Genomic DNA, 20,561 nt, shown 5'->3' on the forward strand with positions numbered 1-20,561 from the left:
GAATGCGGTTGTCAAACCTGTAAATAACCGAACTGCGTGTGAACGGAACCGTCTTAAGGACTCAAATACGGGTTTGACAACCGTATTATGGTACTGTGTGAACGCAGCCATAGACAAGCAAACACAAAACATACAGTTTCACAGTCCTCTCTGATTTCATTGAATTCTCTCGTTGTATTTACACCTTTTTATAGGCTCATTTAGACAATATAGACATGTTTTACAGTTTCAAAGAAGACACATAAATAAAGGAATTCATGGATCAAGCCGCTCATACCATACACAGTCAGCTGGACCTTTCTGGAGCTGTATCCAGCAGCATTGGTGGCTGTGCACACAAACTCGCCAGACTCCTCACCGCTGGGAGAGACAATGTAAAGACTGCCATCCTCACCCAGAGAAAAAGAACTGCCACTAAGATCCAGCAATTCCCCTCTCTGAAATACACCACCATACAGTCATTTAACAGCAGCATGTAAGATTTGAATGATAAGAGACAGATATAGTACACAAATAAACAGATAAACAACAGCAGAGATATGATATGTCAGTCTGAAATATTCAGAAGTCAGAAAGTGAAGTTTCTCACTAAGAAACCTGCAAAACCTATAAATCAATGAATTTGGTACGTAATAAATCACCACAAAAAAAATCCAGAGCTGTGAGGAAACTGAGACACAGAGTGAATGTGATGGTTTAATGTGAGCAGAAATCACCAGCTGCTTTGTAACTTAATGGCATCACGTTACTCTCAACTTCTCTGTCCGTTCCACTCAACTACAGCACATGCTATGACTCCAAGCCCACACAGATTGAGAAATGTAGATTTCATAACGTCTTTGCATAAAAATGTGCGTCAAAATTAGCTTGAAGCTCATTTCAGATCGTTCTGGAATAACAAAGAAACCCATTTAAAAACCCACTGTGTAAGCATGTGTGTGTGTTTTAGATAAGGTAAGAGAAAAATTTATTTTGAGGAATATTTACAGTACCTTGGACCATTTAATGTCCGGTTTGGGGACTCCATGTGCACGACATGGCAAAGAAATAGGTGTTCCTTCAATGGTACTGAAGATTTGAGGGCCATGTTGAATAGTGGGCATCACTAGAATGGGAAAAGAACATTTATGCAATTTATTATTATATATTTAGGACATTTTTCGGTCACACTTTATTTTACGGTATCACTGTTACAGTGTAATACATTTAAGTACTAAGTAATAATCATTAACAACATGTGCTTACTATAGGGTTGGGGTTAGGTTAAGGGTTTGGTTTAGGGTTAGTTGCATGTAATTATGCATAATAAACTGTTATTACTATAATAATTACATGTAGCATGTGTAACAAAGACACCGTAAAATAAAGTGTTACCCATTTTTCTTATTTTTTTGTTATTTTGGCGCTTGACAGACACTGATCCCTAGCCACTTTTATTACATTAAAGAGAATAGCTAAAGTTTCTGCCAGACACTTTTGGCATAGAAGTGTCATAGATGTGGAAAGGCCACCCTATCTCACAGCAAGTCGTGCTATAGTCACAAAATATTTTATTAAATTATTAGTGTTATTGACACGATTTTCCGCACAAATGTCTTTTTCCTGTCACACAGCACAAATTTCTATAAATAGTTTTTCGTGTCCGTTCTTTATTGTGTCATTTTATATTTTATTTTCTCATTGTTTTTTCCTATTTTTAAATCATTGTCGCTTGGGTTTGGGTTAGGATCAGGGTTCTAAATTAACACCCGCCAACCCGCCAAATGCGGGTTAAAATTCATTTTGGCGGGTGTTAATAAAAACTTACTAGCCAGTTTGGCCGGTGATGCATGAGGCATTGCATGCATGATGCATAATGCTCTGTTCTCGGACATTTATTCCTCTGGCAGTACTTCCTACATTTCCCATGAACACTGTACCGTAATGCTACGTGATGATGTTTCATACACCCATTGGCTGCGCGCAGTTTGCAATGAAACCAGCGCGAGAAACCATGGAAATGAACGGAGCGCATCCACAAGAACACACAAGGAAGGCGGCACATGCCATAGTCTAAATCTGTTGTGCCCCGCTGTAAATCTCAAGTTAAGATTTTAGCAGTTAATTAGTGTATTCCTTTACAAAGATAATAGCGGCAAAAACGGATCTATATGCAATGTGGTTACCCAACTTACGCTTGTAAAAGCGATGCAGCAGGCGCACTGACGCATACACGCACAAATCCATGTCCGCGCGTCATTGCGTTTATCCACGCACAACCACATTCAACACCATGCGATTACGTTATAGCTTATAAAAACATGACGAAACTAAAGTGAGTCTTAATTTGACTCGCTTTTAAAAATATTTTCACTTAGAGTTGGGGTTAGAGTTGGGATGTCTGAAATGTAACAGAAACTCATTCTAACCCCAACCCCAAGCGACTATGGTAAAAAAATAGGAAAGAACTATGAGAAAACAAAATATAAAAAGATACGATAAAGAAAGTCCTGCCACGGACATGAAAAACTATTTATAGAAATTCGTGCTGACTGACACGAAAAAGACATTTGTGCTCATGGCATGAAAAAAGCAGAAAATCGTGTCAATAACACAAATGAATTAATCAAATATTTCGTGACTATAACACGATTTGCCGTGAGACTGTGTTGAGAAAGAACATCTTCTAAATCTCTATGGGGCAGTTTGCTGGACATGTCTAGTCCAAAACAAAAATGATTGTTTGAGCTGAAAATAGCTTTAAATAACTGAAAATAGTCTTAAAATGTTTTTTCTCATGATGCACAATAAAATAGTGTGCTTTTTTCAGTGTGTGTGCTTTTGTTTTGTCTTACCGTACACGTGAAGTATAGTGGTGCGATTGCTAGACCCCACCACATTTTCGGCCAAACAGGTGTATTGCCCCTTGTCCTGCTGACTGACCCGTTCTATATGTAGACTACCATCACGTCTCACGGTCACGTACGGACTTGATGTAACCTGCCATGTGGTCACACACATGCAAGCATTTAAATCACAATGACATTTAAACATTGTTATTGTCTAAGACAACATGTCATGAAATGGCATCAGGAGTACATTAACTTTCATTGGTTACATATTTCCAGGGTAGACTTGGGATTTATTTAGATATTTTGCCTATTATTAATTAATAATATTTCCTCCCTGTGCGACCTTAGTCTTTTTCACACAGAGATTACTTAAAATACACGGAAAATGCGTCATAAGATAGTCTGATTTTTGGTTCATTCACACTGCCAATGATTTTCCGGAATCTGTGCATGCTTTCACATACATAAAGTCAAAATCCTGCACTTGGTAGGTTTTGTTCCACAGCGTCTGAAGTTTGCTAATTATCCGTGATTTCTCTCTCTTGGGATACCCTGCACATGCATGTTTGTTTATGAAGAGGTCATAAGGAGCGTGTGATGCGTTATTCTGTCATGCTAGTGAATGATCTTAGCCTTAGCGCAGAAAGTGACCAGCTCTCTGATCTGATCTCTGCTTCAGTCCAGTTTGCAGACATTTTTGTCGTCATGAATTTGTTGTTGTTGTTGTTGTTGTTGAATCTGCGTTTAAATCCCTGTGTAAAAGAGCTGAACCATAAACTTCTGGTTGCGATGAGACACGCATCCTCACTACGGCACACCCCCCCTTACAGCATTGTTTCTGCGTCTTGTTCACACAGAATGCTTTCTGTGTATGTTACTAGGGCCTCTTTCCGGGACCGATTCCTGAATATTTATGGGACATGTTTGTGTTCACAATGTGTGTTGCTTGCGTTTTCAAAATATGTGTTTGTTGCATCATGTGAACCATGTCCATCACATGTTTTGTCAAAATAAGTGCCTGCTGCACACGCGTCAAAACCGTTTATGATAAAAGAGACGCTCACGTTTACAAAATACACGCAAGATACTCCCTTAACAGTAAACTCTGATTACGCATGAGATTATGCGAGTATCTGGCAAACGCTAGTGTCTCTTTTATCATAAACCCTTTAGACGCGTCTGCAGCAGGCACTTATTTTGACAAGACACATGATGAACACAGGATCTCCCAATGCGCAGAATACATATTTTGTAAAAGGAACCACACACGATGGGTTACATACATGTTGGGACAAACTTCGCATCGAGTGCCCTCGAAAAAAGAAGTCACTGGACGTCACTGTCCTTCAGTCAATTGTGATGATTTTTTGGGTTGTTGTGTGGGTTAACTCACCAAGCCATTGTCATGTAGCCAGTGTCTCTCAGGCAGAGGGTTTCCAGCCAGTACCACACAGGGCAGAGTAACTTGTTGGTCCTCTATCACACTGACCACTGCTGGACTAAGAGCTATCATAGGAGAAACTGCACAAACAAACACACACAAAAACTTGGGATGGGAATACACAGATGCATGGAAATTTAAAATTGTTATATATAGTATAAAGAGCTCAGATGTAAAATCTGCTAAGTGCGTCTGGCAAGATTTCTTTTTAATAAGCACTTTTTAATACGATTTTTATGGATTCAGCCTAAAAACTGTATTTCTGAATGGCCTGAGAGCAGAATTATGCAGATTTGACCTGAAAGTATTTGATGAACGTATAGTACGTAGAGACGATTCGGTCACAATCATTATCTCATTTTTGACAGAGGTGGCGTTTAGCGGCTTTTGCATCGGAACTCTTCATATACAAACATCTTTATACATCTGAAATATTGCTTTTAGATGAGAGCTGCTTAACATAAACAAACCACTACATTGCTCTAAAATGGAATTGCTGGCATGGAATTGTTGCAGATTTCCAGAGAAAGTTTCAAAGTGGCATTCACATAAAGTAAAGTCCATCCATTACACAAACTGTCCCTCTGTTTCTGTAGTATTATGTTATGTGTTATGGACATAACTGAAACTCTAGACAAGACACTTCAGCCTCCAAAGGAAATACTGACACTGTAAAGTGGTCTGTCCTCCGAGGACCTTTGCTTGTTATGTTTCTATGGATAACTTGAAATACACATAAAAAGTATAAATGGGGTATAGAGCACAGCAAGAGAGAAGTATGGGACATCTGAGGTGTATTTAGTAACCTTTATCTTTAACTCAGTTGCGGTGTTTTATGTTGGTTTTATAGGAACACTAACACACAGTCTACCACACAGAAAAATACATATGCATAAATGCAAGCATGCTGTCATGTATAAACTTCTCTGGGTGTGGACTATAAAATGTGACCCTGACTGTGAAATCCAGGCTATTGTTCACGCAAAAAGGCGAAAAAACGTGTCGGTGTCATGGAAAAGACTCACAAATTTACGTAACTATACAGTAGGTACGTAATTTCGTGATACTGGGTTGAGTACTTACATTGAAATGCATTATAGATGTTTTAATGCTAAGTATGAATATACATCTGGTGCAGCATATCCATCTCCACATAGAATAAATTTGACCTTTTTTTGGAATTGACCTTGTCCTATCCTACCTCTCCTAACCAGAAACATGTGTATCCCAGAGTCTCATACTTTACATTCATATAATCTCAAGCACCTCTCAAACTTCTGAATTTAGGCTTCAGGCCAAGAAAATGTTCATGTAACTAATATAAAGAAAGCTCAGAAGAAGTATTCAGCGGACAGATAAACCAGCATGAATGAGAAACATATGAACCAGTAGCGAGTGAAGAACTTCTCTCTGATCTCTTACCCAGTCCAGTTACAGTGATTTTGGCTTTGGTCTGGATTTTTCCAAACTGGTTTTGAGCTTCACACACATAGGTGCCCTCATCTTCTACCCAAAGGTCTAAAATACAAATGACAAAAATACTGTATAAATACAAATGACTACTGCAAAAGCATCAAGTACTTGCATACTGTTTTGTGTACCTGAACTATTCATATCAAATCCATTGCAGAATTTTTGACATTCAACTGTTTATAATCCAAATACTATGATATGTCATCTATGGTGATATGTCATCTTTATTTGTGAATGTTACAAAATAATGTACATAGTCTAAAGATAGACAGAGAAAAGTAGAAGAAGAGTTACTAACTAGTTATGAAAAGGTGGCCATCAATTTTTTGAGTGACACTGCTGTGCCCGCGGTGCTGAGAGAATAATGGGACATTGTCCTCTCGTCTCCAGGACAGCTGAGGTTCTGGGTGACCCTGGGCATGACACGGTAGGGTGATGTTTGCGCCGATATCAGCAGACAGGTCAGACGGCTTTCGTGTGAACTGAGGGGCAGCTGGGGAATACATTATGTCAGAATCAGGGTCCAAAATTAGCATCTTATACATACTGCGAGTGACATAAGTTATTAAAAAGAAATTTAGTTTTACGGTTAGTGTAAAAATATGGCTAGTACATGTTTTGAATTCGCATTGGCTTGTGTGGCAAAAAGTATGCCCATACTTTCCATTTTGAAACTTGAGATAATAAATGTTAGTAAATCATACTAAAAATAATAGTAACTTAAAGGAATAGTTCACCCAAAAATAAGAAAAATGTCATTAATGACTCACCCTCATGTCATTCCAAACTCGTAAGACCTCCGTTCATCTTCTGAACACAGTTTAAGATGTTTTAGATTTAGTCCGAGAGCTTGTTGACCCTTCATAGAAAATCTATGCACGGTATACTGTCCATGTCCAGAAAGGTAATAAAAACATCATCAAAGTAGTCCATGTGACATCAGTGGGTCAGTTACAATGTGTTGAATAATCCAAAATACATTTTGGTCCAAACATAACAAAAATTACGACTTTATTCAGCATTGTCTTCTCTTCCGCATCTGTTGTGAAGCGCATGCGTGAGACTATAGTCACGTGACTGCAGTGACGCATATGACGTGTTATCCTCAGACATGTTTACGAGTTTTTTTAAAAACTCACAGTGTGCGTCTCCCTCAGATTGTAAACAAAGCCGAGGCACACAAAAAAAAAACAGCTGGGGCGCACCTAATAACACGTCAGCCGACAATGCTGAATAAAGTCATATTTTTTGTTATTTTTGGACCAAAATGTCTTCGATGCTTCAACACATTCTACCTGACCCACTGATGTCACATGGACTACTTTAATGATGTTTTTATTACCTTTGTGGACATGGACAGTATACCATGCATAGATTTTTAATGAAGGGTCAAACAAGCTCTCTGACTAAATATAAAACATCTTAAACTGTGTTCAGAAGATGAGCGGAGGTCTTGCAAGTTTGGAGCGACGTGAGGGCGAGTCATTAATTACATTGTTTTCATTTTTGGGTGAACTATCCCTTTAAGAATGATCATTTTAGATAACAGTGTGTAATATATCCTTACAGCCCACATCCAGCGTGATGTAGCCCTGTGCAGAGCCAGCTGAGTTTACAGCCACACATGTGTATTGTCCTGCATGCTTGTCCTGAGTCTGCTGAACACTCAAAGTGCCACGTTGAGGGTCCATGCTAAAAAATGCAGATGGCCTCAGCTGCACATCACCTAAGGATCATACATATATAAGGGATGGTATCAATCGAATTAAAATCAGTTTAACCACCATGTTGTTTGTTAAGTAGGCAAGCTGACCTTTGTACCAAATGACGTCAGGGTGTGGTACTCCCGTGACCCTGCACTCCATTACGACTGTCTGTCCCAAACCGATCACCAGCTCAGTGTGAGGGACCGTCACCTGTGGAGACTCTACAAAAGGTTGAAGATCACAGGGAACTTAATTAAAGACTAGCGTAGAAACGCAGGGTGGGACCGAATATGTCGAATTTCTCATCAATTTACAGTCATTTCTCTTGTCTCTTGTTTATACGTAGTGTGGAAAGTAACATGCACAAAGAACCAACATAAACAACCAACTGTATTTGTAATAACTAACTAACTATTAATATGAGTTATATTAACTAAAAATATAATTAATGCCCAAACGAATGTTTCTTGTAAAGTGTTACCAAAACATTTGCCAACTCCGTCTTTCATGTGTGTTAAGCAGGTGATCTCACCGATGTAGCTGACGATAGCCGTTTGCGTGTCAGTTCCTGCCACATTACTGGCCAAACAGCCATACGTCCCTGCATCCTTCACCCCCATGTTTCTAATGACCAGTGTACCATCGGGAGTCATCCTGTGTCTGGGTTACAAAAGAGAATAACAGGCTAAGAACCAGAGTACATAACAGCTTACTACCTTCAATTAAAAACTAGTGTACTACCTGCTGGAGCCCATGATGAAAATGTCATTGTGTGTCCACACTATCATGGGTGAGGGGTAGCCTTTGGCTGAACATCTGATCCAAACTTCCTGACCGGTGCGGAACGTTTGATTCCGCGGGTCCACCTTAACTACTGGCGGTTCTAAGTGTGAAAATGATTCAATGGTGTTTAATAATAACGTTACTAAAATGACCAGTGGCCAGTTGCATAAACATAGCCGTGACTTTAAGACTGCGTCTTAAGAATGATTCTGACTAACTAGCAATTATTTAGGGCTAATCAGTCTTATTATTTGGATTTAAATTAGACCAATCTACCTTTCTATGGAACATACTTAAAACAGTTATGATCAGTCTTGAAGAAAAAAATTCATGACTAACTTTTAAGACTAGTCTTAAAGGTTTATGCAACTGGCTGCAGATGTTATTTATTAGTCATGCAACCACAAAGCAACCCTGTCTTGGTGAAAAGGTTTGATGAGTCAGTAGTCCTATCTTAAATACATAAATACAGTTGGCTGACATATAAAAGCAGTGATGTTCACACACAGTCTCCACTACAACACTTAAAATCGTCTGGCGTTACACCCATGATGTGATTCTGGGTCCAGCCAAACACATTTTACTCTTCTCTCATCCCTTATCCTTTCTACAGAAACACTCAAGTGGGAATATTAGTTCCACATACTCTCGGCTTCTGAAGTGGAGACGCATTTCTGATCAATTCATGATGTCCAGACCCTGCCGAACAAGAATATTTTCTCTTTGCTTCTCTGTCAAAATGACCTGCTGTTGACTGAGTGTCTTCACTGTTCCCTGACCTCCAGTCTCTGCCTGTCCCGTAGAAAGGATGACATCACAGCCAGGGACAGGAATTGGATAGTTATTATAAAAAAAAGATTTGGGATATTAAATAGGAAAAGAGCTTCCCCAGTGAATTGTAAGAGGAAAGCCTGAAATTTGCAGAGCCCTACGTACAAAACGCTTTCTCATGATTAAGGTGAATTGAAATGAAACCTGGCAAACAAAATGAGCCTGTTGCGAGCCTGTGTACAGTATGTGTACTGTAACTGTTATGTGTTGCATCTCAGGCGTTAAGAGATCACTTTGTGTCTAAAGCTTTAATTATCCCAAGTCTTACTCACTAAAGTGTACTCTTACACACTCGGTCTGCCTTAGGGTCAGTATTAACTACTCAATGATGGTAAGACTCACCAACACCTACATTTGCATTTCTTTGCCTCGGGATAGACTAATTCAAAAATGGCCAGTGTGTTTTCCTTAAGTTTGCAAATGAAACCCTTACAGTTACAATTACTGTACATGTTTGCATTTTGGCAGATGTTTTCCATACCAAAGTAACTTACAGTGCATTCAGGATATACTCTACTGTACATTTAATCAGTGCATGCATTTCATGGAAATCGCTTTTTCGGATAAAGGTAAGACACATTTTTCGAAATATCAGCTAGTAAATATGTCTCTAAAAAGAGTGCGTTGGGTTTTTGATGCTGAAACATTAAACGTGTGATAAACTATACTTATGTGTGAACTTGAAGGAAACGGACTTCATAATCTACTAAACATCGCTGTGTGACCTGCACAACAATGACAAATGACAACTGAATTACTATTTTTAAGTGTGGTTTAAAGAGCCACACAGATCCAAAATTGAAAATTACCTGTATTGCAGTGAGTCATGTAGCTATCCATGTCGTTAAACCAAAAAGTGCACGATCAATAAAGTTAATGGCTTCTAAAGTAGGGAGTCGACTCTGAATCGCTGAAACGAGTAGTCATATGGATTGAATCTCCTGCCTGACTTTATCCACGTAATACCCACACTTTGCATAACAATCTCCGCCTACAGCCTTGCCCGCGGGAGAAATGAAAACTATGGACTGCCCACAGCTGGTTAGTGTGTAAACATCATATCAATGCTCAGTTTGTGTTGTTTTCACTACCAAAGGATGAAGATATATTAAGAATCTGTGGTTAAAATTACTTTTTCAAGGAGGGATATACTAGACGTTTGGCTGTGAAAAAACAGTGGTTGAAATTACTTTTTAACGGAGGGATTTATTAGACGTTTGGAAATGAAAGATGGTTCAGTACCCACTTTATTTGGAACAACATGCGTCTCCTAACCACAACCTGTAAGTATGATTATGACTACATAAATGCTTAGTTTCTTTCGTCGTTTTTATTGCTTGGATTAATAATGAATGATGTCGTTGTTTAAACGCTTAATATACTGTCAGAGAGTCACGTAAGCAAGCGGCTAGTCTCGCGTAGCCAGACCTTCAATACTGAAGGTCTGGTGTTTTTTGCTGCTTTTTCGGGACAAAGCCCGCCCACAAGCTGTTTGACCGACATGTCAAACGACCAATCACAGTTTGTTTCGTCTAGCGTCACGTTTCGGACTCCTCACAATAACGAGCCGGCTGGCAACAAGTCAGTTATTGAAATAACCAGCCGCAATCGAATAGCATCTAAATAAACAACATTACTCACCATAGAACAACGTTGTGCACTTTATCAACAGCCACACCAATGAGACGCTCCCATTAAATGTCTGTTTGAAGCATATCTCTCCACTTTTTAACACATACAAGCAATTCAGGAGAACCAAACTTTTTGACTCCACTAACTGCCTCAAGCAAAACTCTTGGACGTCTTTTAGAGAGTCTATGCTGCGAACTTTGCATATTTTTGAGAATACAATGTTTAGCTGATCATGATAACTGGTCATTATTATCCACGTGAACACGACTGATTCTCTTCCTCAATGGAACGTCAGAGCTTTGTTTTCCAGGGACCGAAACTAATCGCGACACTCGTGTCTCCTGGAAATCCGGTTTATTTCAACCAATGAAAAGACGACTTTAGACATTCTCACAGGGTTTCCAGAAAAGTGTACGAAAAACATCAGACGTTCAGCCAATAGTTTGTGGGCGTGACGTCTGAGGCTGAGACTAGCAAGCGGCTAACGCATGCTGCACTTACGGTTTTGCTATGGCCCGGTTGGCTTACATAAATGCTTTAATGAGTGTAAAATGTTAGTTTCTATCGTCGTTTTTATTGCTTGGATTAATGATAAATGTGTATTGATGTCTAAAATGTCTTCTCAGTAAATCATGTTAGCACTAGGTCAACACATGTTGCACTATTGTTGGTCTGTGCCACTGATCTGTGGTTTTTGCGGAGACTCTGTCAATTAATCAATCAGAGCAGAGTAGGCTACTGAAAGGTGGGGTTTAGGCAGACTGAGTCATTAGGGGATCTCTGAGAAATTAGGTAATTTTAAATGTATATTTTGAGAAAATTACAGTGTTTTTTGACCTTGCATGCATTTAAACCAAAATGCATTTAGTCGCTTAAAATTGGCATCTTACTGGCTCTTTAAAGTATCTAAATAATTTATGAGACAACTGTATACCAATGTTTATAAATGAGCAAATAATATGAGATTTTATATATAAGTAATGTGTAATAATATCTAAGTAATGCAAATTGTCCCAAGAAGGGTCAAAGTAGTGTTGCATAAGAGATCATGATTCATGACAGATCACTCTGAGGACTAAGCAGGCTTTACTGTGTCAGCAGTCCCACTTCAAAGAGCTCGTAATGACTAGGACAGCACAGGAATCCCAGCAGGTGGTGATTACACAAATACACTGCGTCAGTCCAACAGTGACAGCTGTTTAAAAAGCCAAAGACTGACACACAAAAACTATGAAATGACTTAAAGAGAAGAAACAGGACGAATATAGAGGATGAAGGAAGAGGAAACGGAGAATGATAGGGAAGCGAAGGACACAAACGGACCCAGAGATAAACATGGAAAGATTACTTCAACATATATAGCCTAGTTCTTATTATTTCTGACTCTGCCTTTCTCTCTCTGCCTCTCAGATTCTGGGACAGAAAAAGACAGGACAGAAAAAAAAGAGACTGACTCAGAATCAGACAGACAAATAGACAGGAAATGGACAGAGACAGAAACTGAAAGGAATTGAATCAGAGAAAGAGAGAGTGAGAGAGAGAGATTGAAAAAATGAAGTGGGAACCAATGAAACCCATTTCTCAGGTCTGGAGTTTCATAAATCAACTATGCATTAAAATGAAACAATAAATGTCGCATTCCTGATATCTAGTTATAAAACTCAATCGTAGCCCTGCTGGAACCATCAGGTGCTTGACACATTTTATTACCATAAATGACAGTTTAAAAGCCAATGTAAATCTATACATCACTACTACCTCTAAAATACATTAAATATAGGATGTGACCAAAAACAGTGAGCAAGTCAACATAAATCACTTTCACAAGTGCAATAAAATATTGTAGTGAAATGTAAAAATGAATCTTGTGTTTGAAAAGCAGGCATTGAGCTGTCAGGAGCCATGCAGTGATTCTTTTTTATGTATATTTTCAAAAGTCTTGACATATTTAGAGATCCCACACTCTCAGGAAAAAAGCCGGGGTACATGAAGGTACAAAAGTTTTCACTGGGGGCGGTAATCAATGGGTACTGCCAACTGTGCGTTTACCATCATTAATCAAAAAACCCCCCACGTAATTGCGTAATGATGTCGAAAGGTCACATGTTACATATATGAAACGCACATTTGCGGACCATTTTAAACAATAAACTGACACAAAGACATTAATTAGTATCATTCCCTTTCTCCACACTTGTAAATACTGGGGCGTAGTTTCGATACGTCATCCATGACCTCTTGACATGATGACGTATTACATGAGGTCACGCTGGCGTGTCACAGGACCGGAGGAAGACGAGAAGTTGTGGTTTAAAAGTGCTTTTTTTCTTGTCACTAGTTAAGACCCTTATGTCTTGTTTGAGATCATTTAGAGTCCTTTGAAACTGCCATTTTAAACTGCATTAAAACTGTTAAGTGTTGGGATCCATTAAACTCCATTAAAATGAGAAAAATCCTGAAATGTTTTCCTCAAAAAAATAATTTCTTCTCGACTGAACAAAGAAAGACATCAATATTTTGGATTACATGGTGGTGAGTAAGTTGTCTGGATTTTTTTTAAGGAAAATTGACTAATCCTTTAATTAATTACAAGTCCAACAAGGACACACTTACCTTGCACACTGAGGTAGACATGAGAGGAAGAAACTCCACCCTCATTGGCTGCGATACAGGTGTACCAGCCGGCATCATCAGGTTTGACACGTAGGATTTCCAAGGACAGGTTGGTGGTAACACGCATGCGATTGTCCAATCTGGCATTCACGTTTCCACGTTGCCAGGTCAGGTTAAAGCTAACTGTGCTGGCGACAAGACACGTCAGGACCACGTTTGCACCAGGGGATGATGTTACGTTATAAGGCACTGTAATGCCTGGAGGAGGCTCTGCGATACAAATACTCTAATTAGTCATATTAATAAATTACGTGAGGGATTTAAAAATGTGAACATTTACAGTTTAATAATGTAGTCATTTTTGTTGCTGTGAAAACACTGTCATGAGGCACAGAAATGTAATACTTTAAAATATTGAAGATTGAATTTTCCTCCACCCCATTCATCATTTCTACAAAGTTCTTGCCATGTTTATCTAAGAGCAACTGAATTCAAATACTTGATCTGTTCAGTTTCACAAATTACTTTTTAGGTATATCTAAGTTCTCATAAGGTCTTGGGGTGTCTGTGAACTTTGCAAATATGACATTGAGGGAAATGGGGAAGGTGTTGATAGATTTGGGGATTAGGTTGTAAGTGAGGAACTTATTCAGGAAGACTCATAAATTTCAGAAGAGGAGGTTTTCCTGTCATTGAACTAATAATGTCACTGGCCCTGTGACAGCACAGTCAGGAAAGCAGTTCAGACACAGATGGCTACAAAATGGGAAAAGAAACAATGAGACTTTTCTGACTTCATTTTTAATTTCCTCTGCATGCTTTCAATATTAGATAATACATTTTTTGTGAAACCCTACCAAGTAAAATATTAAAAGGTATTCATCTAAGTGAGCATTTATTTATTCCAGAATAACTCTAACTAGTCTAAACGGCCGTTTTGTCATCATAGTGTGCAGAGGGTTTGGGTAACAGTATGAGGACACATTAACATTTATTTTTGTTGAGCCCTGATGTAGCGCTAAAGCAAGCAAGTAATATCAGGAGGAAGAGGAAAGTCATTTCAGAGGAATGGGAAGTTTTTTGATCGACAACTGAACATAAACCTTAAAGGAACACGCCAACTTTTGGGGATTTTAGCTTATTCACTGTTTCCCCTAGAGTTAGATAAGTGCATACATCTGCCTGACGCACCCACCGCTAGCCTAGCTTAGCACGAAGACTTGAAGTAAATGGCTCCAACTAGCATACTGCTCCCAATACCGTATCTACACGGTGTCTTATAGTCAGGTGCGCCTTTTAAGTCAGTATGAATTAATTTTGACATTTATGAGGCAAGAGACAACATTATGGTCTACAGCCGCTCGCAGCACCCAAAAAGCCCCTGTGGTGAGAAGCAGAGAGTTCGTTCAGAGTTGCGCTAATCACGCCGCTCAAGTAGCAGTGCTTCGCCTTCTGAGACTATAGTTCCCAGTATGTATACGGTTAAAAGATGGCTGTGTCTAAAATGACGTTATTTGTACACAATATGACTATACAAACCACAACATTTAATTAAAAAATGTTGGCATTATTTTGTCACTTATTGGGAGCAGTATGCTAGCTGGAGCTATTTACTTCCAGTCTTTGTGCTAAGCTAGGCTAGTGGTGGTTGCGTTAGACAGAGTTACGGCACGCACAGAGATGAAAAAGGTATGTATGGACTTATCTAACTCTGGGGGATACGGTGAAAAAGCTAAAATCCAAAAAAGTCGGCATGTTCCTTTAAACCTCTAAATCCAAACATACAGTGCTAAATCTTTCATAATAACTTCACAATGTAAGACACTTAAGCGAATTTCATGTCGACAAAAAAAGTTTTACACATCACCTTAATAACACCTCCTGTATAGCTCAGTGGTTGCATTAGCATTGCAAAAGGTCATGGGTTCGAACCCAGGAAACACACATGCTAAAGATTTATAGAGTATATTGTAATGCACCGTCGCTTTGGATAAAAGCGTCTGCCAAATGCATAAATGTAAATGTAATGAATATGAAACAATTAATCACATTCAGTTAAGTGAGGTAAATCCAGACAGATGTCTAGCATGCTCCACTGGCAAAATGCACACATGCAAGGCGGAGTACTCCAAGGTTCAGAGCAAGTACACATTGATTCCATCAATCAGTCAAACCAAAGCTGTAACTGTGCTCACTCACTCATAAAATTGTTCAACACATGTCTGTTACAAAGACCATGAAGTAAACCGAGGACTGAAAGGGTAATTTCATTTGAAACAATCCAGTGTTCTTGCTACTTTAAACAGATTTTTGGAGTGATCAGTTTCAGTCACATTGGGATTTCTGAGATGAACTAACCTCACACACACACACACACACACATATATTTATGCATTTGGCAGAAACTTTTCTCCAAAGCAACTTACGGTGCGTTACAAGGTATACACTTTATTATTATATGTGTTCCCAGGATTGAACCCACAACCTTTTGCCCTGCTCTATTACCACTGAACTATGGGAACACATATACCTGTACTTTATTGCATACATGTATTGTATGTAGACTCACAACAGCACATAAGGAAGTTCCTCAGGCATGTAAGATATAAAACATCTCAATAGTAACTAACCCGTGAAATTGCTCACATGTTTTCTATTATAGTACAAGACAGTCTATAGAGTTAAATGCATGGCCTGACCATTCAGTCATGCATGGAGTTAATAAATACAGGATGCTTCAGTGCTCTCCTAATGGTGGGTATCTTCTGTATTACTTTTAAATGATTCATGAACAACTTGGTTATTAGGGAATTAAAAAAGGGAAATAAGCTAAATGCATCATGATGTTTTGTAATGTTACTGTTATTAGCAAGCTGTTAAGCTAAAAACGAAAAGTGACGTTCTAACCAGATACATCAAGGAAGGTTTGAGCCCGTCCAGTTCCAGCAGTGCTGACGGCGATGCACTCATAAAAGCCCTCGTCCTTCAGGGTCACCTCAGCAATCTCCCACGATGCATTAGTGGACTCCCTAAAATATTTAACAAAGATGTTGACGCAGGTAAATTAAGGCTCTATTGTAAATACTCATTGCATTCACCCATTAGCATTGGGTAGATAGAGTATTTAAAGGGACATTCCACTTTTTTTGAAAATATGCTCATTTTCCAGCTCCTCTAGAGTTAAACATTTGAATATTACCATTTTGGAATCCATTCAGCTGATCTCCGGGTCTGGCGCTAGCACTTTTAGCATAGCTTAGCACAATCCATTGAATCTAATTATACCATTAAAATTGCGCTAAAAAATTACCAAAGAGTTTCAATATTTTTCCTATTTAAAACGTGACTCTTCTGTAGTTACATCGTGTACTAAGACAGACAGAAAATGTATCTATTCTCTATACTCTCTATAAACTATACTCTCATTCTGGCGTAAAAATCAAGGACTTTGCTGCTGTAACATGGCTGCAGTAGGCGTAGTGATATTACGCACTGCCCTTGGATACTTTAAATAGCAGGGGACTATTTTCGAGCACTGCGTAATATCACTACGCATGCTTTTAATTTTCCGTCGGTCTTAGTACACGATGTAACTACAGAAGAGTCAAGTTTTAAATAGGAAAAATATTGAAACTCTTTGGTTATTTTTTAGCACGTTGCTAATGGTCTAATCAGATTCAATGAATTATGCTAAGCTATGCTAAAAGTGCTAGTGCCAGACCCGGAGATCAGCTGAATGGATTCCAAAACAGTAACATTCAAATGTTTAACTCTAGGGGAGCTGGAAAATTAGCACATTTTTTTTTTAAAGTGGAGTGTCTCTTTAAAGATTGCATTGGAAAAAGTGTTTACTAACAACATGTGAACTGGAAACCAAGTAACTATAAAGTTCACTGGGCCTTCAACAGTACAATTTGAAAGGGCCATATACTGCTCATACTGTATGCTGTATTTTTTACCACTTATAAAGTTGACCTATAAAGTTCCTCAAGGTTTCCTACTGTAAATACAACCATCATTAGGATTTACAAAACCTTTTTCACTTAAGTTAATAAAAAGCCTGACTGACTCAGAATCAGACAAAGAGAGAGAGAGGCCAAAAAAGCTGCATGCATAATTACCGTGACAGCATTAGTACTAATGTACCCTAGAATTTAAGAGCAGTACCTGAAGAGCTGGTCCACACCCAATCGTAATCCTTCTCTGGTAAAACGTAAGGTATAGGGGATCAGGCTGTCCACATAGCAGTTAATAGCCCCCTTCTGAAGGTAGTAGCCAGGGGTATGAGTGGGCATGCTCACCTTAGGTGCATCTAAATAAATGAAGAAAGTATTAAGTAAAGCAAGATACTTAAAATTCTTGGGTGGGATTAGTCTGCACTAATCTGACCTGGTACAATGCTGGAGTAGGAAACACTAGACACTCTCTGAAAGACAAAGCCATCGCGGTCGTAACCGGTTACTCGTAGGAAGAAGGCCTCTTTGGGTGGGACAAACTCAGTGATGTTCCAAATGCCGTAGGGGCGTCGTTCAGGGTAGTAACGAATAGGCAGCGTTTTCATTACATTGCCAGTGATGCTCAGAAGCTCCAGGCGGTCCGCACGAGCAGGAAGGGAAAGTCCAGTGGTGTTCAGCAGGATAAAAGTGGGTATTCCTTTGTGTGTGTAAGAAGACAGAGGTTAGAAAGGTCAGCAAAAACATGCTAAAGTAAATGGCCAATATGGTACCTCATAAATTTGACAAGTGTGTGTGGTCCATTCAGAAACACTTCTGCAGAAAAGTCCAGCTTAGACCAGCATGAATTTCATATATGCTGCTTAAAGCTGGACTGGAGTCTGTACAGTAGTATTTTTTTTAATGAATCTGGTTAACTAAGGTTTGCCAACTCACCTTGAACCGGCCTGCTCGATGTCATTTTGAAGTCCAGTGTGTGTTTCCTGGAAAAGCCTGCTCGGAAATCGATGGTGCTAAGACCTGATATACGAACCGAGTGTCTGCCCTCACTGGACGTCTGGGGTCACATTGACAGCAACAAAATGTAATAAATAAAGTTAGATGGCATTTCTTAAAAACAATTAACTTGCGCCTTTATAGAGCGGTTTCCCGGACAGGGTTTAGATTAAACCATGACTAGGCCTTGGTTAGATTAGGACATTTACAAACAAATCTTACAAAAAACAATACTGGTGTGCATTTTGAGACAAAACAATTGCCCTGATATATGTTAAGATGTACAAGGTGTTTTTAAATTAGGACAGCTTAAACATGCATTTTAGTCTGAGACTTGGATAAGCCCTGTCCGCGAAACCGCCACTATAACTATAATATCTGCTTATTATAGTAGGATGCACCACAGAGGCATACCCAAACTAATTTATTGTATTGTATTGTATATCTTTATTGTCCACCAAGGTGGGAATTTGTCTGGCTCACTAACACATAAAAACGAAATAACAGAAAACAAAAACGCATTAAAACAGAAGACCAATATTCAGACAAACGTCACATCATATAAGATACAGTTCTTGCAGATTGCATTTCTTTGTCAATCACTTTAATTAAGACTTTTAATAAGATTTGGGATAAAAAACCTCTTAAAAGCATTTATGACAACAATCCACAAATAACATTTAAATCCTAAATCATTTAAACCATTAACAATGACTCAAATCCCTGCTGTCCTTTATGACTGTTTTGGTGCAGAGGGCCTGGGGTGTGCATGATGTTGTCAGCAGCTTACTGCTTCAGGGCGAGCCATGGCAACCCGTCCTCTGCTTGCATTCTTTTGAAATTACAACCATCCCAAAGAATTACCATGGGCCATGAAGCACTGCATGACATGACGCCAAGAAACCATCAATGACAGGGTCAGCAGTGAGCTGAAGGAAAAGATCCTGAAAGACTTACGGTGGAACATGGAGCCCACCATCGCCCTCCAAAGATTATTGCAGATCGGTGGATTAAGATAAAGATGTTATCCATTAATTATGAAGATTTAAGGCTTGCCTTGTGCTAAAACTGAAACCAAAATCTAAGTAAAACCAACCCCAAGGCAGACAACCTTCACAGATGCCAATGTGACCTTCACAACCTTCATAGATGCCAAGATGGGCTCATTGTGCAAGGACATTATTTAAATTACATAAATTAAAAGTGTTTCATGGAAAATAAATACAAGGATTTTTCCCATCTCATGTTCTTGGGAGATCATTGACTACTTACAATATTTATGCACTTATGCACTGATTGCAATCCATACAAATTGATAATATTGCAAGCTTTCTGACTGCATTATTTATTTTTTCCGTTTGCCACAATAGGTTAAGACCTTATTGTTCATGGTTTACAAACTTGCCTGTGACCTGTGCTTGCTATCACTAAGATTTAACCTGACATGATGTGTACAAAAATGTCATTTTTGATAAATAAATAAAAAGTTTGATGATGGAGAGGGAGATTTTCAAACAATTTTGGGTAAGTTGTTTCAGAAAATATTATATGGGCTGTTTTTTGAATACTTCTATGATTCTGATCATAAAATAATTTTATACTTTTTAAATCTTGCCATATACATCATCTTCATCCGTGTATGTAAAACAGCTCTGGCATTCGCACAGAGACTAAATGTTGGACCGAATGGGAAGAGGTTGAGTGAAAGAAAGAAATATACTGACACATAGACAGGGTGGATTCTGCGAGCTCAATGCCAAACAAAGATCTCACCCTTTGTGCAAAAAAGTAGATTGATAATGACACATTTACACTTTTCATCCTTCACATAAATACTCCTGATCTCCAAACTCAAAGAACGGCCATATGGAGCAGATCATGCAGTCTTTTAGACCCTATTCACAGGATTTGAAACGTTTTGAGCTGATTTACTTTCAACCACATTCAGAGGTAGTCGAAAACGCATTTGACCAGATTGCTTTTGTGGTGTGGTTGAATGTGTCCAAGCAGCCACTAAAAAGATTGCCTACTACTAATGTACCGAGTACAATGTTTTTACATCGGTCCTGACCCTAGTGCGAACCCATAGTGTTCGGCACGGTCTTTAGACTGTCATTCAGGGTTCCCACACCTTAGTTAACTTCAAATTCAAGGACATTTCAAGGACTTTCCAGGTCCGATACCCTCAAATTCAAGGACTTAATGTGGGGACACATTTAAAGGTTACATCGTGTTACCTTTTAAGATACATTGTTACAGTTCCCTTTCGAGGGAACTCGCGCTGCGTCACTGCGGTGACACT

At 38.9% G+C, this 20,561-nt stretch overlaps 1 protein-coding gene across 2 annotated transcripts in view; it reads right to left on the reverse strand.

Moving 5' to 3' along the window:
* The window catches only part of hmcn1 (hemicentin 1), a 107,825-nt gene that overhangs the window by 54,708 nt on the left and 32,556 nt on the right, over positions 1-20,561 (reverse strand). For both annotated transcript variants that reach the window (XM_055185788.2, XM_055185786.2), the window contains exons 7-21: positions 18,200-18,320; positions 17,700-17,963; positions 17,478-17,622; positions 16,218-16,339; positions 13,311-13,580; positions 8,193-8,334; positions 7,984-8,111; positions 7,559-7,672; positions 7,313-7,471; positions 6,044-6,238; positions 5,695-5,790; positions 4,225-4,352; positions 2,835-2,979; positions 993-1,105; positions 278-437 (exon numbers count right to left, since the gene is read on the reverse strand). In XM_055185788.2, the coding sequence (XP_055041763.2) occupies positions 278-437; positions 993-1,105; positions 2,835-2,979; positions 4,225-4,352; positions 5,695-5,790; positions 6,044-6,238; positions 7,313-7,471; positions 7,559-7,672; positions 7,984-8,111; positions 8,193-8,334; positions 13,311-13,580; positions 16,218-16,339; positions 17,478-17,622; positions 17,700-17,963; positions 18,200-18,320 (2,302 nt within the window). The remainder of the gene's footprint in view (positions 1-277; positions 438-992; positions 1,106-2,834; positions 2,980-4,224; positions 4,353-5,694; positions 5,791-6,043; positions 6,239-7,312; positions 7,472-7,558; positions 7,673-7,983; positions 8,112-8,192; positions 8,335-13,310; positions 13,581-16,217; positions 16,340-17,477; positions 17,623-17,699; positions 17,964-18,199; positions 18,321-20,561) is intronic.

Source organism: Misgurnus anguillicaudatus, chromosome 18, assembly GCF_027580225.2.
Source record: "Misgurnus anguillicaudatus chromosome 18, ASM2758022v2, whole genome shotgun sequence".
Classification (NCBI taxonomy): Eukaryota; Metazoa; Chordata; class Actinopteri; order Cypriniformes; family Cobitidae; genus Misgurnus; species Misgurnus anguillicaudatus.